Source organism: Phlebotomus papatasi, chromosome 1, assembly GCF_024763615.1.
Source record: "Phlebotomus papatasi isolate M1 chromosome 1, Ppap_2.1, whole genome shotgun sequence".
Classification (NCBI taxonomy): domain Eukaryota; kingdom Metazoa; phylum Arthropoda; class Insecta; order Diptera; family Psychodidae; genus Phlebotomus; species Phlebotomus papatasi.
This window is the reverse complement of record NC_077222.1, coordinates 68,439,092-68,461,395: the sequence shown is the minus strand read 5'-3', so window position 1 is coordinate 68,461,395 and position 22,304 is coordinate 68,439,092. Positions and strand designations below refer to the sequence as shown.

The window sequence follows — 22,304 nt, the reverse complement described above, 5'->3', positions numbered from 1 at the left end:
CAAGAAAGTTTTTCATCGACGACCATATGATCAGACGCAATTTAGAGGTGGCTGAACGACTCTGTCTGTAGTGTAAAATCAGAAAAATGTTCTACAGAGAGGGTCATTCAGCCACCTCTAAACAGCGTTTGATCATATGTAATCAACAATGTTTCTGATTTTTCGGGATCTGTGTGTGTATCTGAAGAGAATTGCTCCTTAACTCTTCTAGAATGTTACTGTTTAGTGAAAATTCTTTAGATATATTTTGAAAACTTCTTAAATACAAGAAAAATACGCGAGCGTAAAATGCTTCTATTGGAAACAAATTAATCTAAATGGAGACAAGGGAAAGTTTCCAATTGGAGACAAATAGTGTACGTGAAACCGCGACGAAAGACTTCCAAAACCTTGTTGAGTTGCTCTTGAGTGCAGGATTTGTTCTTATTCCTGGTCTTTTCTCCTTTCGCATCTAAAACAATAAGAAAATCTCTCCAAAAAAAACTCATATTTCCGGGGTTTCCAATTGAAGTATTTGCAGACACTTCAGAAAAACCCTTTTTGTTCAGAATATAGGTAATTATTTCATTTAAAAGCTTCACGTACCGTTAACAATAAAGATTACTTAATTTAACCAAAATTAGCCAGAAATATGACATATAAATATTAAACGAAACGAATAAACAACAGTCATCTTATTGTATTTTCATTGGAAAACATGGTCGATCGATGAAAAATTCGATGATGATAAGGTACACTTTTAATTTTTCTGAGAAATTAACAAATTAAAATTTGTGAATATGAATGGATTTTCGCTTTATTTGGAGCAAAATTAACTAAATAATGAAACTGTGGTATAGAAAATACAGTAGACTTTCGCAAATTCGGCTCTTTTAAGATCGGGCTACTTTTTAATTCGGGCAGCAGTTACATTTAAAAAAAAAGTTTGTTGTCATTTTTCAAGATTGATTATGATTATCAAATGAATCAAATATGCTCGAATTTGGCATGGTTTGTCTTAGTTTTGATGTGATTTTGCATTATTGAGGAATTTTCATTCAATTTACGTTATATATGAGTGTGTGTAAACTCAATATCTATATGCACATGAATAAAAAATCGTTGCATTTTAAAAAGTTTGTCGCCTGAATTTCTGTCTAATTCGGCTGACATTTCGGTCCCATATGCCCGAATTTGAAAGAGTCTACCTACTAGAGTAGACTCTTCGATATCCAGCACTTCGATATCCGGGTGACAGCTGCCAAACACTACTGGCGGTTGATATATTCAAAATTATTTTCACTAAACATGAAGTTTGTCCAGAGTGTTAAAGTATTATTAACATTGTATCGAAGTTTTTAATATATAATTGTGATAAAAAATGAAACATAAGCACACCATGAAGAAAATTCTCTTTTTCTTTGTCAGACAGAAAATAAATTCACACTGCACAAAATAGATAAACCGTTGATCATTCAAAAAACCTAAATGTCATTTTGTCCCTTAGTCAGCCGGATATCGAAGAGTCTACTGTATATATAAATACAGTGATTTAGTACTGTATTTATAATGAAAACAATGACGTTTCCATTTGGAGTAGCGAAAAATTTCCATTTGGAGCAAGTTTTGAATTAGCTTAATTTACCCTAAATGCGCTTCTTTTCCAATAAAAAAAATAATTAACGAGTTCGACTATGTCGACTATAAAATAAATCGTGTTCATTTACAATCTTTACAATAGCTGTGACCTGAAAGCACAGTCAAGAGACACGATATGCGCCATGTTTCTGAATTTCGGAAAAGTGACAGCAAACAACGGTTTTTTCGCATTCAACATTTCGTCGTGAATTTGAGCGTGTGTTCTGCGTTTTTGTGATCAATTTTGTGTTAAAAAATTGCGATTCTGAGGTAAGAAGTGATGTTAAAGGTAGAGGAGGATGAGGAGTCTCTCCCCAAGACTCCAAATCGATCTGTGGGTGAAAGAAATCTCTGCATTCACACTCCAAGGGTCGAGCATCCAATTTTCGATAACTCCGCTGAGCTTTTTGATCCCGTTAAACAGTAAGATTCCTTTTTTTTGTATTCCTGTTTCTTTCTCTACTTAATTTTTGTTCTGTCCTTACTTCCGGTTCAGGGTAAAAGAGAAGGACAGAGAACTTCTGGAAATGGCAGATTACAAGCGTGCAGAGCTTTTTGTAGATGAGCAGGAAAAGAAGAGAATACAAGAAATGGAAACTGAGTATGCGGTGCTAAAAGAACAGGTTGCTGAGATTTCGTAAGTATATAAATTTTTGTGCATGTTGCAAAAGATAAGGAAAAGATTTGGGGTTTTTTTTTTTTGTTAAGGGTCATGAGGGCTGAAATTGAGATGATGAAGAGAGAAATGAGGGAGAAGGATGAAAAAGTTGCCAAAATTGAGAGAGAAAAGTACGATATTGAGAGTAATTCTGCAGGATTGGAAATGCAGTTTGAACAATTGAAGCACAAAATGACGAATCGGGAGAAGGAATTGCTGGCAGTGATTGAGAACAGTGGTGAAAATGGCCTGAACGGTATCAAGGAGTCTCTGGCGAAGATGAAGAAGGAAAATGATCAGCTAAAAATGGAGATTGAGAGAGAGAAATTCGCCAGAAGTGATGAGAGTAGCAAAAGTGAGAAGATGATAGCAAGTCTGAGAGATGAAATAAATCACAGTGCAAAGGCGAGGCATGAGACTGAAGCCAATCTTTGGAAGAAAATCAGAACCCTAGAGGCCAATGAAAATTTCGAAAAAATCACAAAAATGGAAGAAGATACTAAAGATCTTCGTGATCAAATTTTGATACTGCAAAAAACAATTTCTGTTCTGGAGCAGGAAAAATTGGAACTGTCCATGAAGGGTACCGAGGCGCCCAGTGTATGCCTTGCTTCCGGGGAGACCTTGAAGGACATTTCTACTGATATGGATATCAGTCTTCAGTCAATGGATGAAACTCTCCGAGCAGAGAACACTCTTCAATTGTCAATTGATAATCAGTCGCTCCTGGATATGGATCAGACCCTTCTCTGTGCTCTCGTGTGCAATGGAAAGTCAGACAGTTACACCCAGAAAAATCCCACCGTCGCTTTGGAATTACCCAAGACTGAAAAGAAGCATCTACTCGACAAGATTGAACGGCTATCCGGTCAACTGAACGAAAGTATGCAGGAAATTGAAAAACTTTCAAACCAACTCAGTGAAAGTATTCAGGAAAATGAGAAACTCTCCAGTCAACTGCTCGAGAGTGCTCAGGAAAATGATGCTTTGAAGCAGAATTACGAAAAGATTCTCACAGAAGAGAGTTTCAAGACTTCCCGGATTCAGGCTAATTTCGACAGGCTAGAAAATGCCTATGGAAGACTCGAAGATGAACTCAAAGAGTCAGAAGCGTCTGTGCAAATTTTGCAGAAGGAGAAAGACTATCTCCTGGAAGAGAGAGATTCCACCAAAGACCAATGGAGTCAGCAGAAGCTGGAACTTGAGATGAAAGTTACTTACCATTCGGACAAGGCTGCACGATGTGAAGAAAAGATCATGGAATTAAATAAACAAATTGGGGAGTTGGTACTAAAGTCCGAAGACATGAAAAACAAGCTGGAGATGTCGGAGATTCAGCTCAACGGAAATATAGATCTCAACACCGATGTAAGTTTATTTTTAGTATTAATTCTTTCCTCTTTTGTTTCTCACAAATTGAAATGCATTTATTTCTCTTCACAACTATTGCAAACAATAAATATTTAGCATAAACCACTTGGGCTTAAACTTTAGCCAAATGGGTCTTCTTCTCATTTTTTATGGTGTCTACACACTAGAAGCAATTTTCGTCAAAAATGGCCTTTTTAAAAAAAAATCTGACATTTTTGCCTACAAGGATAGGCCAAATTTTCTTTAAAAATGCATTTTTTAAAGAAATTTCTACTAGTGTGAAGAGGCTGATGGGAAATGAGGCGATGATTTTTGGGAGAGAGCGGAAGAAAAGAAGATGCAACCAGCTCCAGGTCTGATTTTAGAGTGCCGTACTTTATTCTTTGTAATTTTGGTGAGCCCCAGAGAGATAAAGAGAGTGGTAAAAGGACCACGATCGATTTTGATACACTAGGATGCAAAAGTGTTTCACAACAAGGCCATTAGTCATCAAAATGAGGATTATTTAAAAAAAAAAGGGGGTGGCAAAGCGTCCCAGGCTTTGCGAAATGCTCGAACTCGTGACTTAGATGCTATACCGCAAAAGTACTTTCGCATCATTTACCGTTTACCGGTGCTCAACCGATTTGAACCGATTCATAAATCTCAAAAGATCCCCCAAAATAGTTTTAAAAGTAATAGGATTGATTTTCAGATAATGTTTTTTATCGGTTATGAACCGATTCAAAACCAATTGGAACCGGTTTAGTTTGTCGGAAATTCCAAGACCTTTCCAACGACCCCAAACGTGACCCCATTTGCTTGATAAACGCGCTCTCCATTGTCTTTAACCTTTGACCTTGAAAAACCGTTATTAGGAATGATTCAACGGTATTTTCGTATATGGAAGAAATGTTCTCCTGGGGTAATCTCTAAAAAGTATCCAAAAATGAAAAAAAAATCGCACGACGCGTTTTCGAGCAATCCCAAAACAACATAGTTTTGGAGGGGAAGGGGAGGGGTGGGGGAAAATGAGGGGCATGTAACGATCCTTGGGTCGACTTATCGGGGGTCCCCCGAAGGTCCCAAGTCTCTATCTCTAACCGTTTGGCCTCTTAAGCTGATTACAGCCGGACGGACAAACGGACAGATGTACAAACAGCATGATGACATTTCTCAGAAATCGTCTGAAACGTGAAGATTTGTTAAGAAAAGTGGTCTTCGGGCTTTGGAACGTGGAAATTGGGAGGGGGGGGGTGAAAAAATCGAGGGATTATACTGCTCTCTCCGTAGAGTTCGAGCAGTTAAATTTCAACTAAGGAAAAAGTCAAAATTGATTTAGTTTTTTTTAGTCCTTGCCGTGTTTTAAAACCACCAGAGAGTCGAGCGAGACCAAGGGGTTATACCTAAGTAAATAGAGTGGCTCGAGATCCCGGTTCCCTGAAAAAAAAAAATGTATGGATTCCTTTCGCTGGGTTCCCCGGGCTCCCTGAGAGTTCCCTGAAAAATATATGGGTTCCCTGAGAGTTTCCTGAAAAATGCATGGGTTCCCCGAGTTCCCTGAAAAATATATGGGTTCCCTGAGAGTTCCCTGAAAAATGTATGGGTTCCCCGAGTTCCCTGAAAAATATATGGGTTCCCCGGGTTCCCTGAGAGTTTCCTGAAAAATGTATGGGTTCCCTGGGTTCCCTGAAAAATATATGGGTTCCCCGGGTTCCCTGAGAGTTTCCTGAAAAATGTATGGGTTCCCTGGGTTCCCTGAAAAATATGTGGGTTCCCCGGGTTCCCTGAGAGTTTCCTGAAAAATGCATGGGTTCCCCGAATTCCCTGAAAAATATCTGGGTTCCTCGGGTTCACTGAGAGTTTCCTGAAAAATGCATGGGTCCCCCGAGTTCCCTGAAAAATATATGGGTTCCCCGGGTTCCCTGAGAGTTTCCTGAAAAATGTATGGGTTCCCCGAGTTCCCTGAAAAATATATGGGTTCCCTGAGAGTTCCCTGAAAAATGTATGGGTTCCCCGAGTTCCCTGAAAAATATATGGGTTCCCTGAAAAATATATGGGTTCCCCAGGTTCCCTGAGAGTTTTCTGAAAAATGTATGGGTTCCCTGGGTTCCCTGAAAAATATGTGGGTTCCCCGGGTTCCCTGAGAGTTCCCTGAAAAATGTATGGGTTCCCCGGGTTCCCTGAGAGTTTTCTGAAAAATGTATGGGTTCCCTGGGTTCCCTGAAAAATATGTGGGTTCCCCGGGTTCCCTGAGAGTTCCCTGAAAAATATATGGGTTCCCCGGGTTCCCTGAGAGTTTCCTGAAAAATGTATGGGTTCCCTGGGTTCCCTGAAAAATATATGGGTTCCCCGGGTTCCCTGAGAGTTTCCTGAAAAATGTATGGGTTCCCTGGGTTCCCTGAAAAATATGTGGGTTCCCCGGGTTCCCTGAGAGTTTCCTGAAAAATGCATGGGTTCCCCGAATTCCCTGAAAAATATCTGGGTTCCTCGGGTTCACTGAGAGTTTCCTGAAAAATGCATGGGTCCCCCGAGTTCCCTGAAAAATATATGGGTTCCCCGGGTTCCCTGAGAGTTTCCTGAAAAATGTATGGGTTCCCCGAGTTCCCTGAAAAATATATGGGTTCCCTGAGAGTTCCCTGAAAAATGTATGGGTTCCCCGAGTTCCCTGAAAAATATATGGGTTCCCTGAAAAATATATGGGTTCCCCAGGTTCCCTGAGAGTTTTCTGAAAAATGTATGGGTTCCCTGGGTTCCCTGAAAAATATGTGGGTTCCCCGGGTTCCCTGAGAGTTCCCTGAAAAATGTATGGGTTCCCCGAGTTCCCTGAAAAATATATGGGTTCCCTGAAAAATATGTGGGTTCCCCGGGTTCCCTGAGAGTTCCCTGAAAAATGTATGGGTTCCCCGAGTTCCCTGAAAAATATGTGGGTTCCCCGGGTTCCCTGAGAGTTCCCTGAAAAATGTATGGGTTCCCTGGGTTCCCTGAAAAATATGTGGGTTCCCCGGGTTCCCTGAGAGTTCCCTGAAAAATGTATGGGTTCCCCGAATTCCCTGAAAAATATGTGGGTTCCCAGGGTTCCCTGAGAGTTCCCTGAAAAATGTATGGGTTCCCCGAGTCCCCTGAAAAATATATGGGTTCCCCGGGTTCCCTGAGAGTTCCCTGAAAAATGTATGGGTTCCCTGGGTTCCCTGAAAAATATGTGGGTTCCCCGGGTTCCCTGAGAGTTCCCTGAAAAATGTATGGGTTCCCCGAGTTCCCTGAAAAATATATGGGTTCCCCGGGTTCCCTGAGAGTTCCCTGAAAAATGTATGGGTTCCCCGAGTTCCCTGAAAAATATATGGGTTCCCCGGGTTCCCTGAGAGTTCCCTGAAAAATGTATGGGTTCCCCGAATTTCCTGAAAAATATATGGGTTCCCTGAAAAATATGTGGGTTCCCCGGGTTCCCTGAGAGTTCCCTGAAAAATGTATGGGTTCCCCGAGTTCCCTGAAAAATATATGGGTTCCCCGAGTTCCCTGAAAAATATATGTGTTCCCTGAAAAATATGTGGGTTCCCCGGGTTCCCTGAGAGTTCCCTGAAAAATATGAGGGTTCCCCGGGTTCCCTGAAAAATGTATGGGCTCCCCAAGTTTCCAGAAAAATATATGGGTTCCCCGGGTTCCCTGAGAGTTCCCTGAAAAAATGTATGGGTTCACCGAGTTTCCCGTGAGTTCCCCGGGTTCCCTGGTAAGATTGGCTGAACTTCTCCGAAATGAGTTACCCCTTGGTCGAAACAGGAACCACCAATACAAGGGGAAAATTGATAATGCAGCGGTACATGAGAACAGTCATGTGCTAAAAAATAATTTTCCGCATTATTGAATTTTATTTTTTGTTGATTCCTGCTTCCACTGTTTTCCTCATGTCATTGCCGTGTTCTGAGAGAGCACTAAACAATTGTGATAGAAACTAATACCAAAAAAAACACTGATTATGTAAAGGCACTTGAGAACAGTAAAGTTATAAAAAAAACATTGATTTTCCATTGGAATAGCACCATTATTTATTATTTACCATTATTATTTATACCGGTTAATTACTGATTGGGATTAATACAGTTGTTTTGAATATTTCAAAACATTACCTTCGAAATTGAAAAAAATCAATATGGTGTGTTTTTTTTTACTGTTCTCAGACTGATCAGTCGAGACAGGAACAAACACAAAGAAAAGTCGATAAAGCAGAAGCACTTCAGAACAATAAAGTGCTAAAAAAAGAACTTGGAAAGCGCAAATCTTTCTCTTGAACATTTTTTTTAGTACTTGACTGTTCTTAAGTAACACTGTTTTATCGACTTTTCTTTGTGTTCCTGTCTCGGTAGTCTTCTCGGTCTTCTCAGTCCTCTTTGTGATTCAAAGCCACTAAACAGTCGTGACAAGAATCAACACAAAGGAAAGTCGATTAAGTAGAAGCACTTCAAAACAGTCATGTACTAAAAAATGTTCAGAAGAAAAATTTCCCCTTTCCGTGTTTTTTTTTTTTAGTACTTCACTGTTCTCAAGTGCTCTTGGATTATTAACTTTGTGTTGATTCCTGCTACAGCTATTTAGTGGTTTGGGAACAGTGATGTACTAAAACTATGTTCAGAATAAAGATATCCCCTTTTCAAATAGTAGATTTGCATAATAGTCCTGGATAAAAAAAAAGTTTAATAGTTAAAATCGCAAGAAAAATTCCTTGTTCATGAGTTTTTTTTAAGTGTTTATCGATATCCACTTTTGTTACTCAATGGATCAAATGATAGAGTCCTCATACTTTGATTCAAATATCCCCAATTAGGATACTTTTTTAGATTACCAAGATTTTTTCTGGCATTAATGATATTAGAATTTAAATTTAGAGATTAGTGTAATTAATTATTCAGAAAATGTGACATTTTATACGATAGTGTAATTAGTTTTCGGACAAAAGCGTTTATCGGTTCAGAATCGGTCATTATAGGATCACAAGCTATGGAAACCGTTTTAACTTTGTCAGGCATTCCAAAATCTTTCCGACGATCGCAAACATTAATCTATTCGATTAAGAAATATTCTTTCTGGATCCCTTGGACTTTGGACATTGAAAAATGTTAGAAATTATTTGAAAGGTTTGAAAAAATCTTTATTTTTTCTTAGAATATCCACATTTCTTTTAAAATTCATTTTCTTGTGAAGCAAGACAGACAAAATATTTTTCACAAAGTTTTTCTTTTTCGAAATCAAAGCTGTTCAATGTTATTAATTTCTTAAGGGTTGAAACCAAAAACGTCATCATTGTACACCCTGCGAAAGTTAGAAATACTCGTAAAGGAAAGATCGTAAAAGTTCATCCACTGACTTATTTTTTGCAGTACGATGATCTGATGCAGAAATACAAGGTGGTTTCGATGGAGAATAATAAAAGTAAAACGCGAATTCAAGATCTGCAAGAAAGAAATGAAAAACTGAAGCTGAAGTCCGATGCATTGCTTTTTGAAGTTGAATCCCTAAGAGAGAAAGTGGCATCGGACTACTGTATCTTGGAAGAGAAGGATAATCATATTGATCAGCTGCAGAAGAATCTCCGTGAACAGGTGAATCTTGTGGCGTCACTGGAAGATCAAGTGAAGAATGTCAAGCCAAAGTTGATTATGGACGAAGCTGCAATTGAAGATCTTGAGAAAGCCCATAAAAATGAATTGGCCAAAATTACAGAGTCTCACAATAAGGTTTTGGAACAATTGGCTGTTGAGAAGAAAGACCTTGAGAATGATTATTCCAAAGCTAAAGCAATGTTCAACCTTATGCAGCAGGAAAATAATAACAAAATGTTGTTTCACGCAGAAAAAATGGGTAGACTACATGATCAGCTATTCAAGAACAATGTGAAACTCGATGACCTTATGAGGGAAAACGCGAACCTCAAGCAGACTCTTGATGATTCCCGTGAAAATATCAGGACAATCTGGGAGTTGCGTCAACAGGTAAGTTTAATATAAATTAATTGTTGCAGAGAGATCTCTTTGAGGATTTTTTAATATTATATATTAAAAGTGATTTAAAAAAAGTAATTGTATAGTGATATAAATCTATTTAATAATTTTTGCGGGCCAAGTCCACCTTTTTGTCTTAAATATTACAAGATTCAAAGACACAAGCCGCACTCTTGAATACTCATTAAAGACAATTAATGTTAATTGCATTAAAACATGTACCAAATTTCGGTATAGTTGCATGCAATCGTCAAAGTCTTATGTTTGAAATGTAATATTTTTAATACAAATTGAATTTATTTGTTACTGTTTTTATAAGGAGTGTTCCTTGGAACCTTATAGGCAGTCTATAGTGTTTATTATTTCTAAATTCACTCTTAATACATTCTAAAATGCATAAAAATGTACACATTACATTTGTGGCCTATTTCGGCCACCTTCATTTTCACAGTACCTTGCCTTTCTGGAATTCTTCTAATGACTTTTTTAGATCATCTTGTTCGTCGAAGCGACATTTTTTGTTATTTTTTTCATTGTATTATTTCTAGAGTATGCAAAAAGTAAAAATTCAGTGAAATTCGAAGAACAAAAAATGTGGCCGAAATTACAAGCTGGCCAGAATTTGGCACACTTACCCTAGGTCATTTCAATTTTATAAAATTTTATTAACAAAAAATAAGTTTTTACTTAATTGTTAAATTATTATCATTTATGGGTTCTGTACAGGGAATATTTTGCAAAAATCTCCTTTACTTATTATTTTTTAGGAAGATCTTATAAGTCGAAAATAATACAATAAGGGTTTTAAAAAATTAAAATTGCAGAAAATCTTACGAACACACAATATTAAATGGAATTTAGCAAGTAGAAATACTATATATATCAATTTGTGTTAAAATTGAAAATTTTTTTAAACGCCACCAAAACACTTATAATGCGATTTATATATCGTCGTTTGGATCAACAATTCTCGTAACTTATTCAACACGTAATAATCAGTAATTCATGTAATAATATAGGAACTATCTCTCCAAAATCTACAAAATGAAACTGTTTTACGTGCATTTGCTTTATATTTGCATTTATCGCTAACAACTATCCCACGGTACAGTCAAGTGTGCTAATCCGGGCGCTTCGCTATCTGGATCGTTTATGACTAATCCACTTAAAAAAATATTTTTATTTTTATTTCCGTAAGTACAGTAACATAATATAACTATTCAAGTTTGAGAAAAAGCAAAAATAATATTTTATCCATTAAATAAGTGAGTATAATCGACTCATTTCAAACTTGTGCCAGCTGGTTGATTAAAAACATTTAGTGTTTTTTCCTTGTAAAAAACGTATTTTAAATTCAAAGGTTTAATTAAAAGTGAATTAGCGAAAAGGCGACCCAGTTAGTGCATGCTGATTTATTTCGGTATTATCATTATTTTACAAAATTTCTTTAATATTTTTTTAATATCTTTAATATCCTAGATTTGGATATTCTTATAGTTTGTAATCATCCACAAGAATTGGATTTTTATCGATTCCAAATAGTCCAAAAAAAAATCTTTTTTCCATGGGTACCCAGAGTCCCAAAAGAGACGAAAGAGTTAAATCATAAGAAAAGCTGCACTTTATGTATTGACCACTAAAATTGACCACACTGAAGATTTTTGTAAAAAGAGGAATGTGACACTCAAATTACGCGCGTATTTTACACGTAAAATTAATTAAAATTTCAGAAGTTTTTTTTTGTTTGGTACGTAAAGAACTAGGGTAAATGTTCTAATTCAAAATCATTTCCAGACGCTTTAACTTTTACAGAAGATTCAACACATTGAGTTCAATTTTTTCTGAAGAAAATTACATAAATTTGCTCCTTAACTCTTCTAGAATGTTACTGTTTAGTGAAAATTCTTTAAATATAATTTGAAAATTACTTAAATACAAAAAATTACACGAGTGCAAAATGCTTCTATTGGAAACAAATTAATCCAAATGGAGACAAGGGAAATTTTCTAATTGGAGACAAACAGTTTAAGTGAAACCGCGACGAAAGGCTTTCAAAAACTTTTTCAGTTGCTCTTGAGTGTAGGATTTGTTCTTATTCTTGGTCTTTTCTCCTTTCCCATCTGAGACAATAAGAATACCTTTAAAAAATCATATTACCGGTGTTTCCAATTGAAGCATTTGCAGACACTTCAGAAAAATTTTTTTTGTTCACGAAATAAGGTAATTATTTCATTTGAAAACTTCACGTACTGTTAACAATAAAGATTAGCACTTAATTTAAACATGTTCGATCAATGAAAAATTCGATGGTGAAAAGGTACACTTTTAATTTTTCTGAGAAATTAACAAATTAAAATTTGTGAATATGAATGGATTTTCGCTTTATTTGTAGCAAATTAACTAAATAATGAAACTGTGGTACAGAAAATATATTAATATAGTATTTTAGTACTGTATTTACCATGAAAACAGTGATGTTTCCATTTGGAGTAGCGAAAAATATTCATTTGGAGCAGGTTTTGAATTAGCTTAATTTACCCTAGTAGTAATAATTACTATAATAGTAATAAAATGATGCAATAAAATGGCATAAACTTCATTCAACGACAGTTATTCACTTACAATATTTGTCTCCATTTAGAAACTTTCCTTTGTCTCCATTTAAAATAATATGTTTCGAATAAAAGCATTTTACACTCGCGTATTTTTCTTGTATTTAAGAAGTTTTCAAATTAGGGTAAGTCTCAAGTTTGAAATGTAATATTTTAAATTCAAATCGTTTGTTTTATTCTTTCTTCTGAAAGAGTGTTGATTGGAACCTTGTAAAGAGTTTGCCGTCTTTATTTACTCTAAAATCATTATTCAAACATTTTAAAATGAATAAAAATATAGACATAGCTTTGGTGCCTTATTTCGGCCACCTTCATTCTCATAGTTCCTTGCCCTTCGAGAATTCTTCCAATATCTTTTTCACGTCATCTCGTTTGTCGAAGCTACATTTTTTGTTATTCTTTTGCATTGTATAATCTCTAGAGTACGTAAAATCTAAAAGTTCATGGAAATTCGAGGAACAAAAAAGGTGGCCGAAATTGAAAGCTGGCCGGAATTTGGCACACTTACCCTATATCTAAAGAATTTTCACTAAACAGTAACATTCTAGAAGAGTCAAGGAGAAAATTAATGTAATTCTCTTTAGAAAAAATATGAACTTAATGTGTTGAATCTTCTGTCAAAGTTATAGTGTCTGGAAATGGTTTTGAATTAGGACATTTACCCTACTTACAATCCATTTTTTGTAATTTATTACTTTTTTTTTAATCTTAGAATTGAATATTAAGTTCGCAATCGAAATAGTTTTAACAGTACTGTAATATTTTATGAGAAAAATAAGACGCTTTTTTTTAAATTGAAAGTAATATTGTGTCAAAATTATATAAAATATTCTATTTATGAAAAGCGAAAATGATTGCTTCTCAAATAATTGAATTCGTTAAAATTTAAAAATTCAATTTTTCCCATGTGTCAGCTCGCTGAATATCGTGATACGGAAACAGAATTGAGTCAGGAGAGAAATATCTTGAAGTCTCGCGTGGAAGAAGTGTCGAAGCAGTGCATTCAGCTGGAGAATGAAAAGTTGACACTGCAGAAGGAGCTCGAGAGTGCCAAAGGAGAATTTGATGCTATTTTGAGAGAGAAACTAGATCATTCCAATGTGGAAATTGGCCAATTACGCGAAAGGCTACAGTGTAGTGAGGGTGAGGTGGATAAACTTACGAAACGCCTGAATAAGTTGGAACTGGAGGAACGTGAGATGATTAAGACCATTGAGAGTATTCAGAATTCTCATGAAAATCAAGTTAAGGAGATCAAATGTAATGCTGAGGTCAAGCAAAAACAGTTGCAAGATGAAAAAGATCAACTCAGTCGAATCAATAATCAACTTGAAACGATTATTAAGGATCTCAAGTCTGTCCTTGTGGAGCTCAAGGAAGACTTCACCAAAACTGAAAAGGATCTCCAGAATGAACGAGAGTCCAAGGAGAATTTGGAGAAAGAAATTGAAAAGGTAATTTTGGTGATTGAATTTGTGGAAATATTCAAGGCAATTGGAAAGGGAAAAAATTATTATTTTTAGCTGAGATTTGCTAATCTCATATTCTTACAGATTCGTCAGCTACATAGAGAAGAGATTATGACCATAAAGACTGAAGCTGCAGAGAATTCCAAGAGTAAGGAAGAAATAAACATGCTCAAAGGGGTTTTGGCCACAAAGAACATCGACTTTGAACAGTAAATTTAAACATTTTACATTTTTGTTTACATGAGAAAAAAAATAGTTATTTCCCCTTCTACATTTACCACGTATACCCATCATCTATTTTTACAGACTCTCCTCCAACTACGACAACATACTGCAGAAATTCAATGAGCTGGAACGGCAGAATGAGTTAAATCTCAGTGAAATTGAGTCATTGCGACAAAATATTTCGCATTTGTCTCATGTTGCTGGAGAGAAAGACAAAGAAATGGATGAGTTGCGTTTGAAGTTGAAGGAAGAGACTGATCAAATAAACGGACTCACAGATAAATTGGCCAAATTCAGTGATCTCAAGGAAGAGCTGCAGGTGGCAAAGGATGAAAATAACAATCTCAAAGATGAGATTGTTTCAGTGAAAAGTCTGGCCGAAAATCGAAGAGACGAAATTGCAGAATTGCAGCAGAAACTCTGTGAGAAAGTCATCAAAATTAGTCACATGGAAGAGAAATTCAGCAAGGAAAAGGCACAAGTATCATTAAATGATGCACAAGTGGCAGAACTCAAGAAGGAAAATGACGAAATTGTCAAAGAATACAAAATTATGAAGAAAAATTATGACAAAAAGATCAAAAGTCTCAAGGATGCCAATGATTTTATTGCTACACAACGCGATGATCTCAAGAGTAAACTCCATGATCGTGAAAATGCCATTGGTTCCAAAGAGAAGGAAATTGAATTACTCAAAGGATGTGTCAAGAAGAAGGAGAAATCAATTGAAAAGTAAAAAAAAAAATGCAAATATTTTTTCAAAAAATTTTTATTGAAATACTGAAAATTTCTTTTGACAGGCTCAATGGTCTTCTCAAAGAGAAGATGACTGAGATCAACGAACTAAAAGTCAACAGGAAGTTTGATCGTGTTACAGGAAGAAGTTCAAGTCCCACAACTATGGAAGTTATTCGTAAGGAGAAGCGTAAGAGTGATCGACAGTCTCTCTATGATATCAACAGAAGCATTCAATTCGAAGTGGAACGAGACGTTGGCACCATGACGGATCCTACAAGTAAGTGTCTTTAACTCTTTCCGGACCGCAGTATATGCTTCCGTCCAATTTCACCATTTTTTTTTATCTAAGCTCAGGAATTAATTGATGTCCTACAAAAAAATATTTTAGATTTGGACATCTTTATAGTTTGTAATCAACCACAAGAATCGGATTTTTATCAGTTATGAATAATTAAAAAAAAAACATCGTTTTTCACAGAACATTCATATGCTGCTTTGGGTACTCAGAGTCCCAAAAGAGACGAAAGAGTTTAAAAAAAAAGGGTAGCAAAGCGTCCCATGCTTTGCAAAATACTACACTGACTGAGAGAAATCCGAAAAAGTCAAAATAACATTCCGAAAATGTTAATTTTACCCTGCAGTATTGATTCGAAATCGGTGTAAATATTATCCTTTTTAGATGTATTACGGGTTAAAGTTACCCTTTTTTTCATGTTGATTTTACCCTCAAAAGGTGTAAAACTAACATTAAAAAATGTTGATATATTTTTACACTCGAAAATTGTTAAAGTTATGACGAAAAAAAGTTAATCGTAGCCTCTTTTTTTCTCAGTGTATCTAAGTAAGTAAGAATTACTATTTGGATTTACGAATCCATAGTAAGACCAATCATAACATACGGTTGCTTAGTTTGGTGGAAGAAAACCCAAAAAAAAACCAAGTTGCAAGCCAACTCCACAAGGTACAAAGGCTTGCCTGCTTACAGGGGACATGAGATCTTGCCCAACTTCGGCAATGGAGGCCATCCTGGGTATTGTACTTTTACAAATTTTCTTGCAGAAATCTACAATCTAACAAGGGCGGGCGGTCACTATGATCAAAGACCTTAAACCAGTAGGGGAATTCTGTAACAGTATGACAATATCATATGACAAATTTAAAATTTTTTATGTTACAGATCCGGAAGAAGTAATTGTAAATCCGACTCATAACTCATGAGACAATGGCCTCATTTAGACTTGATATTTGCAAAATTTCACTTGAAAATGAAAAAAAAATTGTATAAGAAATGCATAAAAGTGTCTGAAAATTTAAAGTCGATTATCTCGGAAACTATGAGAGATAGAGGCCTCAAACTTTACACACATTTACAGCCTCTGTCAGCGACCCGTAAGAATCCGCGAAGATATTCATTGCACACGAAAAATACGCACCCCGCGAAAATCCGCGAAAAAAATTCCGGCTCCGCGAAAATCCGCGAAAAAATTCGCTCCTCGGAAACATCCGCGAAAAATTCGCGCCCCGCGAAAATCTGCGAAAAAACACGACCCGCGAAAAAAATCGCGCCCCGCGAATATCCGCGAAAAAATTTGCGCCCTGCGAAAATCCAAAAAAAGAATTCGCGTCTCGCGAAGATACGCGAAAGATTCGCGCCCAACGAATATCTGCGAAAAATACACGCCCCGTGAAAATCCGGGAAAAAAGCTCGTCACGCAAAAATCAGCGAAAATATTTGCGACCCGCGAAAATCCACGAAAAATACACGCCCCGTAAAAATCCGCTAAAAAAGCTCGTCACGCAAAAATCCGCGAAAAAATTCGTGCCCCGCGAAAATCCGTAAAAAAATATTCGTCTCGCGAAGATCCGCGAAAAAAATCGCGAATTGTATATGTCACCTTACAAATCTTCGAATATACAGTAGAGTCTCGCTATAGTCCATATTTGGTTTCAAATTTGACACTTGGGTCGCACTATAGGGTGGAATCACCAGTTCTCGCCAGTGCCCCACTTCTCGCCACTTACATCGAAATCGCTATTTTTCGCAATTTATGAAATAAATGAGTCGCAATTTTTTTGTATTGTTTCTGCTTCTACGCATAGAATCGAAAAATAATAATTATTCGTTTTGGATTCACGATTTTGATCACTTTTTAGAGCAATATTTTAAGCAAGTGCATCGAATCCAACATCTCTTACCAAATGTACTAAGTGTCGTCAAATTTTCATCAGGCCAAAAATACCTATTTGGGTAAATAATTTGTCTATTGAATATTTAATTGCAAAAGCGAGGCATGGCGAGAAGTGGTAATATTCTGGAATTGATTTTACCACCTGTCGCCATATCTTTTCAATAGACGACGCTAACTTCACTTCGTACATTCTCAGTTGTCAAATCTGCATTGTTTACTTTCTGCAAAAGCCCCATAATTTGATTTCTCAAATAAAAGTGAAGAAAAATCATTTAAAGAGAGTAATAATAAAGTGATCACAAGGAAAGAGAAATGGTGAATGTATTCTTTTCATAGCATTGCCTAAAATAACCGAGTGTGGTTCTTTTCAAGTGGGTGGCGAGAAGTGGTTACAAATTTTACAAAACTGGCGAAAAGTGGTAAAAAGTGGCGACGAAATGGTTATTTTTGCATTATTAATAAAAATCAGTTTTTAAGTAGTCCAGCGTTATGTTCTAGGATTATTGTTTTCACGTATCTAGAGCCAATACATCTAAGTAACTTTGTGTCCAATTTGACTTATCTTGTAACAAGGATTCAAAAGTTATGATTAAATGAATTTAATTTTTTCCTAAACATGGCGATAGCCGGTTATTCCACCCTAGTCCATGTAATTTTTTAAAATTATCAACGACTTTTAGTATTGAAATTACTCGACGGCTTCCACTTTCTTTGCGATAGTGGTACTTGTCCTTGCTCTCTTCATTGTGGATCACAATTATCACAACTACTTAATAAAGTTTGCCAAAAATATTAAAATAATTATGCATGTCGCATACAAAAAAACATAACCTAACATAAAATCAGTGTTTTGAAATCAACGGTTAATAAATTGTGGACTATAGAGCGATGGCCTATAGCGAGACTCTACTGTAGGGTCATTATGTAGACAGAGAGAGGCACAGGGAGAGTCTTGGGAAAAATAAGAAAAGCTTGTCTGACGCCGCTTCTCCCGCTTTTTTTCCCGCCTGACGCTATTAGCAAATTTTCTTAAACTTGAAATTTTTAAAGTGAAATATCTCGAGAACTGTTCGACGAATGTCTTAAATTTTTTTTTTAAATTGGTCTAAATTTTCTGGACTACAACATAAACTTAAAATTTTCAAAATTGCATGTTTAGATTTCGAGATAAACTACAAAACGTGATTTTTTACCGGTTTAGAATCGGGTTTTCAAAAAATTAATGGCACAGAAATCGTCGTACGCGCGAGTAAGATATATTTAAAAAGAAAATTTATGAAGATATCTCTTTCCAAACCAGATATATTGCTTACTACGGACGGCCGGCCGGACCCAAAATTGCCGGCTTATGGTTTTCGGCATCAGGGATGTTCAAAACATATACCCTGTGAATTTCAGCTCGATCGGAGCACTTTGAGAAAATCCGAGGATTACAATAGGTGTGATTAGAAGGAATCACACCTAAAAATGATACATGAATTATCCGGTCCCGGTCAAAATCCTAAAGGCCAAAATCCCGAATTGGCCAAAATCTCGAATTCTTAAAAGTGTCACAGTTACTCCCATGATTGGATGATTGCAAGGAAAATCTTCTGTGTCTTAGGAAATTATTCTAAACATTTTCCTCCATATAATTTCATCCCTTTCACGATTTTGAATATTCGGGATTTTGGCTTTCGGGATTTTGGCTTTCGGAATTTTGGCTGCCACCGGAATTATCTACTAATTGAGAACTCATGCATAAAATCATTTTTGAAATGCCTCTAAAAATATATGCAACTATTTTTCACGCGGTAAATTTGAAATGTACTTCTTTTGAACCATTGGCACTGGTAATAGGCTGAAAATAGGGCAGAAGATATTTTTCATACATCACGGCGTTTCTGTAACTTATTCTAAGGATATGTCCTACAAGTATGCAATATTTCTATTTTATATGAGTGAATTCACGGGCTATCTATCCATCCCGAAAATTTCTTTCAAAGCGGAACTTACCGTATATGGACGAAATGTTCGCCTAGCATATCTCTAAAATATTTCCATAAATTAAAAAGAAATTGCACGACTCGTTTTTGAACGATCCTAATTAACATGTTTATTGGGGGGCGGGGTGTGAGTGAAAAATGAGAGGCATATTGACGGTCCTTGGGCTGACTTATAGGGAGTCCACAGAAGTTCCCAAGTCGCTATCTTTTACCGTTTCGCCTCTGGAACTGGCGACAACCGGCCAGACAGACAGACAAATAGCGTGACATTTCTCAGAAATCGTCTGAAACGCAAAGATAAGGTCAAGAAAAGTGGTCCCCAGGAGATGAAAGGGGGAAATTTAATTGGGTGAAAAAATCAAGAGATTATAATAATACTGCTCTCTCTGTGGAGTTCGGGCAATAAAGATTGCTTATTGGTTTACAATCGATTAAAAGCGGAATTGAAACTTTCAAGGCGTTTAAAAAAACATAAATTTAGCTTATTTCTTTGAAAACTGAGCCGTCTAGAGTGGTTTAATTTGAACCTTGAAAAAAAAATCAAAATGACGGATTTTCTGGTCAGGAGGTGTCTGCGGATAAAATATTTATCTGACTAGTTTCAAAATGTATCTGAAAATGAATTAAATCGTTTAGGTCAATCTTGAGATAAACTAAAAAACATAGTTTTTCATGGATTGAGGAGGTAACAAAATTATTTTCTGAGTAATGTTAATTGCAGGGCGTCATTGAAGACCATAAGTCGGTATCTATTATCATTTGGCCTTCAGATCCGTAGCAAGGGTTGCAAGCCTAAAAATCTATAAAAAGAAAACAATTTTCAAAAATAAATCAATTACCGATTTAGGTAAAAGGATTCGATACACGATATTTTTCTGACTGAGGGGTCATGGAACGTCAGAAGTCAATAACTTTTACAGTATTTCTTTTAGTTCGAGTAGTAAAATATTTTAAGGGGGATCGATTGGATTTTAATCTAGTCATTTTGCTAGAAAAAAGTTTTTTTTTTGTTTCTTCAGGCGATTCCTGCCAGTGTCAGTTTTTGGCTGAGAAAATTACCAATCTCAAGAGAGAGATAATTGTGATGGAGTACAAATTGTCGGATACTGCGAGGAATATGGAGAAGGATGCTCTGAAGAATGATATGCAAATGCTCCAACTTGAGATGGTTAAGAAGGATCAAGCTATCAGAACAATGTCGGAGGATCTGGTGAAACGACAGCAGGAACTGAGTGAAAAGGAGGCTGAGATGAAGCGTATACATCATATGCGCATCAATTCATCCACAATTCTCCATACGGCCAGTCAAACTGAACAACTTGGTTCACGATGTGGCACTCTGGATAGTGGAGTGATCCTTCGGGCTGAACTCGAAGAGACCCGTCGGCAGTTGAAGAGTCTTCAGGATAGATATGAGAAGCTGCAAGATGAATGGCAGACAAAGAGTGAAGTTGCTGAGAGTGCCATGGAAGAGCAAAAGACTAAGTACAACAATCTCAAGCGTGCCTTTTTCAAGTTGAAGCAAAAGTATGAGGACCACTGAGAAGCGAGAGAAAGCAAGTCCATTTTTCCACTTTGTACAAATTTATTTTCCTTTATGCAAATATTTTTTCTCGAACAAATGAAGTGATTTTTCTAAAAAGATGTTTAGTTTTTTTTTTAGCATTTTAACTACTCCCAATCCGTATAGCAGTTTCTTTTCCAGCTTGTTCCAAACGCGCTCCTAAGCTTCTCCAAGGGAGTCCGGACCTATTCTGACGTGGTCGCTACTCGCTACTGTGTCTGCGTGTTCCCCAGGAAGACTGCAAGGTAGGTTTGAACCTGTTCAAAGTTAACATTTAAATTTAGTATTCAGGATCATTAACCCTCTAACAGATAAGACCGCCTCAAGGCGCTCATTCTATAAAATGCATTTACTGCGATAATATTACTTATTTAAAGTTGAAATATCTACAGTGTCCTCAGTTAGCTGAGATTCTTTACAATCTTAGCTTTTGTGGTCACAGGTGAAATCCGACCTCGTCAGATCGGGCCCAAATTTTGGATGTACACATTGCACTACAACCATTGTGACACCCCAATTTTATCCAATTTAATCAAAAGTCCGATAATTCGAAAAATCGATTTTCGATTAATCGATTTCAAATATTTCGAAAACTAGACGATGCTTTTTCTTTAAATTTTAATATGTTGTAGCTGGGGTCGAGGCCTTTCTAACGGTGGGTCGCACTCCTCCCTTGATGTTCCCTAACCCGAGCTATAATCAAAAATGTCTTGATCGGACTGCATTTTCTGTATTTATAAAGTAGAGCCCTGCATACCCGACCCGACCCGCGGGTACCCGCATGATTTTTTGCGGGTCGGGCGGGTTTTATTTTATTTTCTGCGGGTCGGGCGGGTCACGGATACAACCCTTCAAATTTTCGGGTATTACTTAAACATTTATCCGACCCGATTTCTAGGATTTTTTAAAAACATTCTTTTTTAATTGATTAAGCTTTGGCGAAGTTTACAGAAACATAGAAAAACGATATGATAGATCAAAGAACAATTTATGTGATCGGAAGAGTATATGAATTTAAAGAAGTAATAAAGTGATCTGACGAAGACAACTAATATTTATACTAGATCCAGGAATTACGCACATGACGGGATTATGCTATTATGCTCATACAATAATTCATGTTTGCCTAATATTGGATATCATTTTGTGTTGAATTACACATTAAAATATACTGTTTTGTGAAGCGCGAAATGGAAAAACACTACGCTTATTTAAAAAAATTCTTTAATTGAGGTAATTTTTTTTGAATATTCTGACAATTTCTTGAAGCACTCCGAGTAAAAACCAAAAAGTCCTTTTTATAAATACAGCTCTTTTAGACTTAACCAAACGCAATAACCTCTAGGTGCATAATGCCATTGCCCTAAATTTTTTCGGGCGCGAAAATACGCTTATTCCCGGGATCAAGATAGCAAGATAATTTTTCGAATTGCTTTTTAAGTCTACCACGACAGGACTTCTACCCCAAAATTATATTTTCTTCTTAAAACGGTAAATGCGCTTAAAATCACGCCCAGCTCCTATCATAAAACGGTAAATGCGCTTAAAATCGCGCACAGCTCTTTCATAAAACGGTAAATGTGCTTAAAATCACGCACAGCTCAATCATAAAACACTTAAGATTGCTCAATCGTAAACCGGTTAAGATTGTGTTTAAAATCACGCACAGCATAATCATAAAACGTTTGAGATTGCGCTTAAAAACACGCACAGTTCAGTTATGAAACGGTTAAGACTGCGTTTTTAAGCGCAATCTTAATCGTTTTATCATTGAGATGTGCATATTTTTAAGCGCATTTCCTGTTTTACGATTGAACTGTGTGTGATTTTAAGCGCATTTACCATTTTATGATTGAGCTGTGTGTGATTTTTATTGCATTTACCGTTTTGTGATTGAGCTGTGT

At 36.4% G+C, this 22,304-nt stretch overlaps 1 protein-coding gene across 2 annotated transcripts; it reads left to right on the top strand.

Moving 5' to 3' along the window:
- The first annotated feature begins 1,780 nt into the window (after nt 1-1,780).
- On the top strand, nt 1,781-20,478 carry LOC129798633 (putative leucine-rich repeat-containing protein DDB_G0290503). Of its 2 annotated transcripts, none has more exons than XM_055841895.1 (9): nt 1,781-2,040; nt 2,114-2,254; nt 2,326-3,643; nt 8,998-9,609; nt 13,145-13,684; nt 13,784-13,908; nt 14,006-14,656; nt 14,725-14,939; nt 19,856-20,478. In XM_055841895.1, the coding sequence occupies exons 1-9, from the start codon at nt 1,898-1,900 to the stop codon at nt 20,377-20,379; spliced, it is 4,269 nt and encodes a 1,422-aa protein (XP_055697870.1). In that variant the 5' UTR covers nt 1,781-1,897; the 3' UTR covers nt 20,380-20,478. The 2 variants fall into 2 exon arrangements, with proteins under 2 accessions (XP_055697870.1, XP_055697861.1); XM_055841886.1 differs by having other exon boundaries at nt 1,786-2,040; nt 13,754-13,908.
- Nucleotides 20,479-22,304: the final 1,826 nt, after the last annotated feature.